At 40.1% G+C, this 12,770-nt stretch overlaps 1 protein-coding gene across 1 annotated transcript in view; it reads right to left on the bottom strand.

Annotated features, from left to right (window-relative positions):
• Positions 1-12,409, bottom strand: part of SPTLC1 (serine palmitoyltransferase long chain base subunit 1) — a 64,282-nt gene extending 51,873 nt beyond the window's left edge. The window contains exons 1-3 of the mRNA XM_004428321.3: positions 12,308-12,409; positions 9,632-9,739; positions 6,829-6,923 (exon numbers count right to left, since the gene is read on the bottom strand). Coding sequence (XP_004428378.1) covers positions 6,829-6,923; positions 9,632-9,739; positions 12,308-12,364 — 260 coding nt within the window. The 5' untranslated portion in view covers positions 12,365-12,409. The remainder of the gene's footprint in view (positions 1-6,828; positions 6,924-9,631; positions 9,740-12,307) is intronic.
• Positions 12,410-12,770: the final 361 nt, after the last annotated feature.

Here is a 12,770-nt window from a genome sequence, read left to right as displayed (position 1 = left end):
AAAACAATAGAAACAATTAATAAAACCAAGAGCTGGTTCTTTGAAAAGATCAACAAAATTGACAAACCTTTAGCTAGACTCACCAAAAAAAAAAGAGAGAAGGCACAAATAAGTAAAATCAGAAATGAAAGAGGAGAAATTACAACAGACACCTCAGAAATACAAGGAAGAGTGAAAGGAAGAGTGAAACTGTCACTATTTGCAGATGACATGATTTTATATATAGAAAACCCTAAAGAATCCACCAGAAAACTTTTAGAAGTAATAAACAAATATGGTAAAGTTGCAGGATACAAAATCAACATACAAAAATCAGTTGCATTTCTACACACTAACAATGAAGTAGCAGAAAGAGAAATTAAGAATATAATCCCATTTACAACTGCAACAAAAAGAATAAAATACCTAGGAATAAACTTAACCAAAGAGGTGAAACATCTGTACACTGAAAACTATAAAACATTGCTGAAAGAAATTGAAGAAGACACAAAGAAATGGAAAGATATTCTGTGCCTTTGGATTGGAAGAATTAACATAGTTAAGATGTCCATACTTCCTAAAGCCATCTATAGATTCAGTGCAATCCCTATCAAAGTTCCAACAACATTTTTCACAGAAATAGAACAAAGAATCCTAAAATTTATATGGAACAACAAAAGACCCCGAATAGCTAAAGGAATCCTGAGAAAAAAGAACAAAGCTGGAGGCATCACACTCCCTGATTTCAAAATATACTACAAAGCTATAGTAACCAAAACAGCACGGTACCGGCACAAAAACAGACACACAGATCAATGGAATAGAATCAAAAGCCCAGAAATAAACCCACACATCTATGGACAGCTAATCTTTGACAAAGGAGGCAAGAACATACAATGGGGAAAAGAAAGTCTCTTCAACAAATGGTGTTGGGAAAACTGGATAGCCACATGCAAAAAAATGAAAGTAGACCCTTACCTTACACCATACACAAAAATTAACTCCAAATGGATTAAAGACTTGAATGTAAGACCTGAAACTATGAAACTTCTAGAAGAAAACACAGGCAGTATGCTCTTCGACATCGGTCTTAGCAACGTATTTTCAAGCACCATGTCTGACCGGGCAAGAGAAACAATAGAAAAAATAAACAAATGGGACTACATCAAACTAAAAAGCTTCTGCACAGCAAAGGAAATCATCAACAAAACGAAAAGACAACCTAACAATTGGGAGAAGATATTTGCAAACCATACATCTGATAATGGGTTAATCTCCAAAATACATAAAGAATTCATGCATCTCAACAACAAAAAAACTAACAACCCAATTAAAAAACGGGCAAAAGACCTGAACAGACATTTCTCCAAAGAAGATATACAGATGGCCAACAGACACATGAAAAGATGTGCAAAATCATTAACTATCAGGGAAATGCAAATCAAAACTACAATGAGATATCACCTCACACCCGTGAGAATGGCTATAATTAACAAGACAGGAAACAACATGTGTTGGAGAGGATGTGGAGAGAAGGGAACTCTCATGCACTGCTGGTGGGAGTGCAAACTGGTGCAGCCACTATGGAAAACAGTATGGAGATTCCTCAAAAAATCAAGGATAGAACTACCATATGATCCAGCTATTCCACTGCTGGGTATTTATCCAAAGAACTTGCAAACACCAATGCGTAAAGATACATGCACCCGTGTTCACTGCAGCGTTATTCACAATAGCCAAGACTTGGAAGCAAATTAAATGCCCATCAAGGGACGAATGGATAAAGAAGATGTGGTATATATACACAATGGAATACTACTCAGCCATAAGAAACGATGAAACCCAGCCATTTGTGACAACATGGACAGACATTTCGGGTATTATGCAAAGCGAAATAAGTCAGAGGGAGAAGGTCAAATACCGTATGTTTTCCTTCATTAAGTAGTAGATAATAACAACAATAAACAAACACATAGAGACAGAGATTGGATTGGTGGTTACCAGAGGGGAAGGGGGGAGGAATAATTCGGCACATGTGTGTGGTGATGGGTTGTAATTAGTATTTGTGTGGTGAACATGATGTAATCTGTGCAGAAATAGAAGTATAATGATGTACACCTGAAATTTATACAATGTTATAAAGCAATGTTACTGCAATAAATAAAAAATTAAAAAAAAAATGAATCACAGACCTAAATTAAGAGCAAAAACTATCAACTCTTAAAAGAAAACAAAGGAGTAAGTCTTTTGTTATCTTGGATTAGGCAAAGATTTTCAGACACAACACAAAAGCACAAGCAACAAAAGAAAAAATAGATAAACTGGACTTCAATAAAATTAAAAAGCTTCAAAGTACACTATCAAAGAAGAGATACAAAAACCCACAGAATCGAAGAAAATATTTGCAAGTCATATATTTGATGAGGAACTGGTATCCAAAATATACACAGAACTGTTACAACTCAATGATAAAAAGACAACCTGACTAAAAAATGGGCAAATGACTTAAGTAGATGATTAGGGACACACAAATGGCCAATAGGGACATGAAAATATGCTCAACATCATTAGTCATTTGAGAAATGCAAATCAAAACCACAGTGAGATACCACTTCCCACCTATAAGGATGGCTACAGTGAGACAGACAGACAACAAGCATTGGCCAGGGTATGGAGAAATTAGAACTCTCACACATCGCTGGCGGGAATGTAAAATGATTCAGTCACTTTGGAAAACAGTTCGGTGGTTCCTCAAAATGAGTTACCCTGACTCAACAACTCCACTCTTAGGTATGTACCCAAGAGAAAAGAAAACATAAGTTCACACATAAATGTGTACATAAATATTCATAGGAGATACACATTTTTTCTTATATACTCCCAAGTGGAAACAACTCAAACATGCATCAGCTGATAAATGTATAAACAAAATGTGGTGTATCCATACAATGGAATATTATTCAGCCATAAAAATAAATGAATCACTGACACATGCTACAACGTGGATGAACCTTGCAAATATTACGTTAAGTGAAAGAAGTCAGACATAAGAGGCCATATACTGTATGATTCCTTTTATATGAAATGTCCAGAATAGGCAAATTCATAGGGAAAGTAGATTAGTGGCTGTCAGGGGCTGGGGAGGGGAGGGAATGGGAAGACTTATAGTGGGTATGGGATTTCTTTTTGGGGTGATGAATATATTCTGGAATTAGATGGTTGCACAACTGTGTGAATATACTAAAACCTACCTAATTGTATACCTTAGAAGGGTGAATTTTATGGTATGTGGACTATATCCCAATAAGGCTATTAAAGAAAAAAAAATCTATCCAAGTTAAGTAAATTCATTTACTCTTGTATCAGCTCAGTACTGAATGTAAAGAGGTACTGCATAAATTGAAAAGTAACTCTAAATTTATCAATATCAACAAAACATCCTTCAAGTTTTTTTTGTGGTTTTTGTAGACTATTTACATAATGCTGTTGATTACAATGAAAATATTCCATTTATTGAAAGAAAAATGGATGTTAAGGATCACCAGACATCGAGAAGGTGTCTAACAGATCAATAAAAACAGGCAAAACAATCACTCTCCTGTAAAACAGTAAAATAAAAAACAATTTTAAGATGTGTAAGGTTTCAAAAAATTTACCTTCGACAGAGCTTCCTCAGGAGTCTATCTGCACTCTACTAATCTAAGGAAGTAAACCAAGAAAGAGGACATAGCCAACACAGGAGAGAGACAAAGGGAATTCCTGAGCTAATTGATGGGCGACTCCAGGGCCACTCTGGGCAGCAGGTCTATACAGCAACCAGTCAGGACTGGGGCAGGATGACAAGGGTTCCAGGAAGACAAAAGAAAATGAACCCAATAGATAACTCCTGTGTTTGAACATTCTGAATGGAGATTTACACTCCTGGAGAACGACAACGGGATGAATTAGACTGACATACAGAACCAAGCAAACAAGTGGGCAAATGAAAATGACCCATTCTAGGGAAGAAAAAGTGTACAAGAAAACGTGATTAAAGTATTCTGTATAATGGAAAAAAACGGATGGTAAGCTTAACTAATGAATGATTGAATGCAGTCATAAAAATGTAAACACCGAGTTAATCTAAGGACACATGATGCAATAACAGAACTGTCAGGACAAGGGAAGAACAGGGCGGCTGCACAGCTGGTGTCCTGTCGAGGGTACCCAGGGAGCCACACCACAGTCAAGGTCCACACCAGGCTGCTGTGTCTGCTGCAGGAAGGGCAGCCTTTCTAGTCCACACAAAGGCACTAGAGGGGCTACTGGGGCCTGGGGAGAGCAAGTGTGAGTGTGCTTTCAGAGAGCATCGTTATCTCCTACAATCAATGGATATAATTAAAGCTGGGAAAAAAAGAAAAAGATCAAGAAATAAAAGCATAAGCAAGTTCCTTAGAAAAATAGAGGTAAATACCAAAAAAAAGCTAAAGAAATAGAAAGCGATTACCTCTAGAGAATGGGAATCTGGGGTGAAGAAGGGTTGCATGGCAGACTGCAGTTTTTCTCATAAAAATTTATGCATATGCATAATTTTAAAAACCTATCAGTATAATTTAACATAGTAACTGATTACAGGAGAAAAGTCATATGGTTATCTCAATAGATACAGAAAAAGTACTTGATAAAATTTAATATTCTGATTTTAAAAACCAAAGAAAAAGTTCTCTTAGCAAACTAGGAAGAGAAAGGAAGGCCCATAAGTCGATACTGGTTATCTCTTAGAAGCCATCAGGAACAGAACACGGAGGCCCCTGTCACCACTCCATTCAACACCGCATGGGAGGTGTCCTAGCCAGTCTAATAACACAGGAACAGGAAGAAAAAGATGCTCCTTGTGACAGAAATGAAAACTCTCTGGTAGCTAGAGACGAATCTATTAAAAGATAGGCAATGTTAATTTCCTGGTTGTGATACTGTACCATAGTTACCCAAGATGCTACCATTGCAGGAAACTGATGAAGAGTATATGGGACCTCTCTGTATTATTTCTTACATCTGCTTATGAATCTATTATTATTTCAAAATAAAAAGTAGGAAAAAAAAAGATAAGCTAAATCTTTTTTGTGTGTGTGAGGAAGACTGGCTCTGAGCTAACATCCACTGCCAATCCTCCTCTTTTTGCTGAGGAAGATTAGCTCTGAGCTAACATCTGTGCCCATCTTCCTCTATTTTATATAAGGGATGCTGCCACAGCATGGCTTGATGAGCAGTGCATAGGTCCAAGCCCAGGATCCGAACCTGTGAACCCCGGGCCAGTGAAGAGGCGCAAGGGAACTTAACCACTACGCCACCAGGCCAGCCGCTAAGCAAAGTCTTTATGAAGAAAGTTATGTAACTTTACTGTAGGACATAAAAGACCTAAGTATACAAGTGGTACACCAGAGACATGGTGATGAGATTCAGTATCAGCAAGATTCTAGTTCTCTCCAAATTAATCCATAATTCAATGCACTGCTAGTCACAAACCCAAACCCATTTTTTGGTCAAATTTTATCAGCTAAACCTAAACTCATGGTGAACAATCAAGAGTGGAGAACAGCCTCGACAATTCTGAAGAACAAGGAGGTGAAGGACTCACTTTGTCAAGGCCTGTTCTTAAGCTGTGGTATTTATATGAGTGAGGTTCTGGCACAGGGAGAGACAAAATACACCGAAAGAACAGAAATAAAGCCAGAAACAGGCCTTCTATAAGAGACACAAAAGAAAGAAAATTTCCAATCAGTAAGTAAAAAACTGGACTATTCAACTAATAACGCTGAGACAACTGACTGTTATATGGCAAACAGGCAAAACAGGACTCTACGGTAGGCAAGGATTTCTTAACCATAACATTAATGAAGCAAGTTTGATTTCAGAACATGTAAAACTTTTGTAAGACCAAAGAAATCCACGGAATGAAGAATACAAGTCTCTCTTAGATCAGACCAGGAGTGGAAGGAAACATTCACATTTTTAGACAAAATACTAAAATATTTCCATGGCAATAGGTATACGTGGTAAAAGCATAAATATGAGCAAAGGGAAGACATCCACCAACTTCAAAGTAGTGGTCATCTTGTGTGGGAGGCAAGAGGAAGTGACAGATGAGAAGGGATTTTTTTTAGCTACATTTGTAATGTTTTATTTCTTTTTCAAAACAGAATTGACGTAAAGATAGCAAAATGTTAATGCCTATTAATTCTGGGTGGTGGGTACATGTCTGATATTTTCTGTATACATAAAATACTTCTTAATTAAAAAACACATATAATAAAGTCAAGATAACCAACAGAAGAACTAAAAATAAAAACAGATCAGACACTGGAAGCAGAGAAAAAAGGAGCGCAAGTGAGCTTAAGTTTCATAATTCATACTGTGAGAGTCAACTGGTATTGTCTACAGTTAATCAGGAAATAGTGGTATATGAGCATACTGTTAATATCTGGTTATGAAGGCAACCTACAACAGATATGAAATGAGAAACAAACCAGGTGGGTTTGTCCTCCAAGTAGGAGTGGTGCTTTTCATTTTAACTGTATCTGACCATTTGAAACATCATGTGCGTCTGTTACTTTGAAAAAAAGTGTTTTTTTAATAGAAAAAAGGGACAAACTGTAACGCCCAAATTGGAGACTATAAAAAAATGCCCACACCATCCGTAAAAGAAAAGTTTTAGTTTGGGAACTAAAGCAGTTAGTTTCCAATCTCCAGAAATTTCTGAATGTTTTATTTTAGTTAAAAAAAAAATACTATACTATAAACCACTGCACACTTGGGCGAGCACACCTACAAGAACAATATACAAGTCCTTTGAGTAGCAAACCCATTTACCCAGAAACGATGTTGTAGTTGAGAGCAGGATGGTCTTTTGAGACAGGAGGAACAAGAGGTTCTGGTTGCCACTCTTCAATCAATTCTTCCTTTTCCTACAGAAGAAAAGAGTTAAAACACAGCACAGAGCATCACTGGACAGTGACTCCAGGAGCATCTAAATCGTTCGCTGTAATGGAACTGTCACAACGAACACACAGCTAGAAATAGAGGTCTAGCTGCTGCGGCTGGAAATGACAGAATCACTAGTGAGTTTAGCACACTTAACCCCCCACCTCTCTCCTTATCATAGGCTAAAGGCTCTTTTTCCATGTAGCTTTGTGGATGACTGGAAAATTTAAGAAGATTTTATTTCTTTGCCCAGGATCCTTCACTGCGGGAAGTAGGAAGTATAACACACTGAAACAAAAAGAAAGTCTACAACACAAAGGTGAGACACATGATAGTGGGTAAGGAACTCAGCCTCTATACTAAGATACTACAGGTAGCCTGATCCTAAATTCTTACAGACACGACTGTCATGGGAAGGGATCAACCAGAACACAAAGCACTGTTTCTATAAGCCATCAGCAGGGATTCAGAAGTAGCTGAAATATAGAAAATTACTGTAATGGGATTTAGTTGTTTGGAAATTTCTCATAAAAAGCAACTGTATTCCTTTTGCCTGTTACTTCATGCACAACAACTATTTTGACTATTCGAGTTTCTTATCCCTCCATGATTCAGAAAAAAAGGTAATTTGGAAAAGGTAGTCTGGATGTACAAGATAAGATGAGGCACCTAAATTAACATAACAGCCACAGCCATTCTTGCCTTACAGATAGGCCGACTCTCAATAGTTCTGTTCTCATACTTCTGTTACATGCTTCTGTGCATTTTTCTCCTGATAGGTGACTCCAGGGCAGGGCCAAGAGCCTGAGTCACCTGATTCTCCTGTATTCATCTGATGCTCAGGCACTCAAAAAAGCTGGCTGAAGAAATGAACCAATAAATTCCTCATCTGTTTATGTCGCTGACTGCAGGGGAGAGAAGAGCAGCCCAAACAAGGCTGGAGTACGGGTGATGGACTGCCCACTTGCTACTACGGAGACAGACGTTAGAATCAACTCAAGATCCCCTGGTATTCAAGAGCCTCTGCAGATCTGTAAAACCGAGAAGGGCATTTCGACTATGTTGCCATAAGTTAAGCTTTAAAAACACTCGTTTCTTTTTCTTCCACAGCTTTCAGGGCAAGATGTCAGCGATTACTGAATCCGGCGTTAGCTAAGTTCTGCTTTCAGAGGATTACTCTAAAATTATGTTTAGGTATAATTCTTTTAAAAAATGTATACATGTGTTAATCCTCTAGACACTTCTGCTTCCTAAGGTTCACCCAGCTTGGCCTTGAGCTGGTCCCTACCATAAAGAACACATCACAATTCAATTTGGGGTGGGGAGCTGGGGAGTGGCGGGTGAGGAGGATTCTTTCCAACTCCAATTGAAATGTTTAAATAAAAACTAAGAATATCAGTATTGATCAACCCTTAAAAATTTGGGCTAGAAATCTGTTTCATGGCCACATAATCATTCACAAGGAGTTCTTAAATACCAAGGGAAAAAAGTAGAGACAGGATTTCTGACCTGGATGGCCCAGTCTTACTGCAATGCTATTGAAAGACTGCTCCATGGAACACTAATTCCACAAGGTCTTCACAAAAAACTGTGGTCAAGTTTAGGGCATCCCTCCAAACAGAGGTTCAAATATCCACTGGCATATTAAAGGTTATAAGAAATCATGCAATGAGACATCTCTTTACTCTGCTTTACCCAGGTTTCCAAAACTTATTCGCCCTAAGAACCATTTGCTGCATGTCCCCTAGGGGACACTGCCTGATCATCTCATGATTAATACTAATGATCAGGACAGCAGCAGCCAGTCTGTGAAACCAGGGAAGCAATCACCACGTTGCTGTGGTAATTCCACTCCACTCGCATTTTCTCCCATGAATACTCCAGGAAGTAAAGAAAAGCCCAGAGCTTCATCTTTGTGCTGTACTCAATGCCACCTTGTAAACCAAAGGTTTAGAGATTTTTGTGGGAAAACATCTCTCCCAGTCCCCATCACCCTAAGCATTCTGGCACAACGCTATAGGGGCTGGATATGGAAATGATCAGAGAGACAGAAACCACACTGCAGCCAAAACTGCTCTTTCCCCCTCCCACTGGGGCACAGTTACTGAGTGCTCCGACCAGAGTGAGAAGGATAAGCCTCTTTTCCTCAAGCCCCCTCGTCCCTTGTACTAATGGACTCCAAGTGGGCAGCACCACAGACCCTCTAGACACTTCTGCTTCCTAAGGTTTGCCCAGCTTGGCTGTCAGCTGGGTCCCTTACCATACAGAACACATCACAATTCAATTTGGGGTGGGGAGGTGGGGAGGGCTGGGGTGGGGAGGATTCTTTTCAATTTCCTTTATGAAGACCAGAGGGAAATTTTCCCTCAGGCTTCAGAACCAGTGGTGCTTTTCCCGAGCAACTCACGTGGACGTTTGAAACCCAGCAGTTGCCCATGCCCTTCTACCATCTCTTCGTCAGACTGCTGTTTACCCCCAGCAAAGCACAGAGGCCCGTAACATGGTATCCCTCTGGGTATCTACTTCATCCCTGGCTTCCCCGTGCTCTGCCTACCCTGATACTTCACTCCCCTTGATTTCCTTACATTACAGAAAACATTTTAACATGTATAGTTGAGGGCCCACAAATCCTTTCTGGAAAGATGCAGCAACTATAATCATACACTGAATAATAAAACAGATTTAATCTTACCTTGACTGTAAGATCAGATCGTTCTTGTAATTTGTAAGTTTTAGAGAAAAGAAGTCTGATTATCCAAAGTATCAGAATTCCTTCCAAAATAAGATGGTAAGCAGGAGCCTGAGTCAAAAACAAAAAAAGAAATAAACACTTCCAAAACCTGCATAAAATTTAATGCACCTGCACATGCTGCCTCCCATGACCTCTAACCTATTACTTCTTAAAGTTTACTTTGGAAGCTCCTTTCATTTTTACTCATTCCTTTTCCCATTTCTAACAGTATGCAATTTCTCCTACACATGAAAAATCTCTAAGACTGCAGCTTTAACACTTCCGTAGGAAAAAAATTAATTTTTAAAATAAAATCTGAAACAGAATCCCAATATGTCAAACAATATCAACTATCAGAACTTTCAGGTAATTTAAATTTTTACTGGTGGGAAATGACTGCAACAAACATTTCACAGCATCACAAGCCCTCTAGCATCCCCATCTAACATGGATGAGTGAAGAGAGTTATTTGGAAACCAGTTTCCACAATTCTTAAAAGAATTTTGCACGTCTTACTATATTTTCTGTATCCCTTTCAAGCCTCTTTAAATCCTTATTTAATGGCAGAGAAAAAAAGACTTTACAAATGTTTAGAGGAATAGCAGGTCTCTCTTCTACCATAGTTCCTCAAAAGTATGTAGTGTTTTCCATGCCAACAGGCATAAAGACACCTTAATGAAATATCCATGCCAGGTCCTCTTTTCCACTGTATGTTTCCAGGATAAAGGCCAAGTTGACTTTTATGTTTTGTACAACTAGACACACTAAGTGCATGTAGAAGAGTCCAGATATCAACTAAACCTTAGTCAGTTACAGGGCGCTCTACTCTAACTGGTTATCATTGAAAATCACTTAAAAGAGGTATTTAGAAACATAAACTCAAATTATTTTCAAACTGTACACTGAAAGAAAGTGTTGATGATTCACCATGGTTAAAAAAAAATGCAGCATGTAGAGACAGGAAAACTGTAGACAAACTCGTAGGTACACTTCCAGGTCAATGTACAAATAATTTTCAGACTATATACATATGTTATATACACACACTAATTTTTTGGGGGGTACACTATACAAGACTCAAATTCTACATACCAAGTGCATAGAAACTGGGAGCAAATACAGAAATCTCTCTTTAAGATGACTTTTTAAATTTGCTGATCTCCCCTGAATATAATTCATTTAAGAATAAGGGCTCAGTCTAAATATCCTTTTGGTTTTCTCAATAATTGGATCTAGTAGGCAAACATCTGCCCAAGTCACTAAACATCCCACTCTACAAAAAAATCATCCTAAGAAAGACTGTCTAGTGAATTAATAAAAATCACAAATGCAGCTTCTTTTCCTGGAAATGTTACATCCAGGAGGACTTCTCCCAAATCTCACTCTTGGTCAATCATGCAGTCTTCAAAAACGAACAACAACATATAACAGAAAATTATTCATTTCTAAAAAAAATCATTCATTTTTAGTGACTTATCTCAGTTACTATAATTAACCTAATGTCGGACATCACTTATGCCACCTCTGCTCTGTCATCTGTTTTTCAGGAAGTCTTGCTAAGTCTTGCAATGGAAGACACCATCATCACCCCTGCCAGTAAGCAGCAATGTTAAGTTTAAAAGAAATTATCAAAAGAAAACTGAGATTCACTTTAAATGAATGTGAGCTCTGTAAGCACAGGGACTACTCTGCCCGTTTGTTCACTGCACTATTCCCAGCGTCTAGATCTGTGCTGTCCAATACCGGAGCCACTAGTCACCATGTAACTATTTAAAGACACATCTAAGCGAAATGAAATGAAAACTTAATCCCTTGGTTGCACTAGACACATTTCAGGTGCCTAATAGCCACATGTGGTTAGTGGCCACTGTGTTGATTAGCTCAAATAGAGAACACGCAGCAAGTTCTACTGGACAGCGCAGCGAAGCTCAGCAAATACATGTCAACTGAGCGAACATTCTCTAAGACTGACATTTTGATTTCATTATTATCTAACGTACCTGAAATAGCTAGCCTTTCAAAACACTCTTAACTCTTTCTTTAAAAATCTACTAAAATAGTTGTATCTTTACAAGACAGAAAACAGGACGTGTGTGGAAGAATGACAACTATTTCATACTCCTAAATCCTAAATCGCTCGGCTTCTTTTCTAACCCCACTCTCCGCCAGAAACAGACAAACTCTAACTTACCACAATTCCTTCCCCTACTTCCTGCTCCACAGTTCCCGATTTCCCTAGGACCTCCCCGGACCGGGACCTCCCGGGACCGGGACCTCCCACTCCATTTTCACCACCTCGTTTTACCATTAGTCCCACCTCCGGTTGTTGAGGACCAGCCTCTCCCCGCGCCCCTCCCATGGGTTCCTCTTCTGCGCCCCGACAGGACGCAGAGCGGGCTCCGCGCTCGCCAGAGCTCCCCTCGAGACCCTCGGGTCCGGCCCCCGCCCGCCCCTCCCGCCCCTCCCTACCCTCCGCCTCCAGAACGGTGTTCGCCCGCGAGCCCTTCCAGCGAGGACCGCCGAGGGACCAGGAGTGACCGACCGAGCCCGCCCAGGCCTCCGACCACAAGGCCACACAAGCCGTCCCGCATCCCCAGGGCCGGGTGTGGTGTGGGCCGCTCGGGACGCCAAGCTCACCTCGTAGAGCGCCTGGACCATCTCCACCAGTACCCACTGCTCCGCGGCGGTCGCCATAGTCAGCCTCTGGGGCTTCCTTCCGGAAGGCGGGTCGCAATCACGTCAAACGGTGCGCGGCGCGGCCCAGTGACGTCGTCGCTCCTAGGGGCGGGGCGGCCGGGCGTTAGGCGCTCCGTCCTGGCGCTTGCGCACGGGAAGGCCTGGGGGCTCTGATGGGGTGGGTGTTGATCTTTTGGTCTTGCCTGGTTTCGCGGAGCGAGTGGCGGGGGAGGGGCGGAATGGCAGGCTAGTTTCTCCGAGAAGTGTTCCCACGCGGCTTTTACGTGCTGGGCTCTCGAGATGGAGGGCTTAATAGTAAATGGCCTTTGCCCTCGGCAGGTAGTTGGGTGCAGGTAGTGATATAACTTAATGACAAACATATTCTTTACTTTTAAATTACATAAGTAATCCAGGAATTCTTTAT

This window comes from Ceratotherium simum, chromosome 20, assembly GCF_057802395.1.
Source record: "Ceratotherium simum simum isolate JZ-2026a chromosome 20, ASM5780239v1, whole genome shotgun sequence".
In the NCBI taxonomy this organism is placed as follows: domain Eukaryota; kingdom Metazoa; phylum Chordata; class Mammalia; order Perissodactyla; family Rhinocerotidae; genus Ceratotherium; species Ceratotherium simum.
This window is presented reverse-complemented; position numbering and strand designations above follow the sequence as displayed.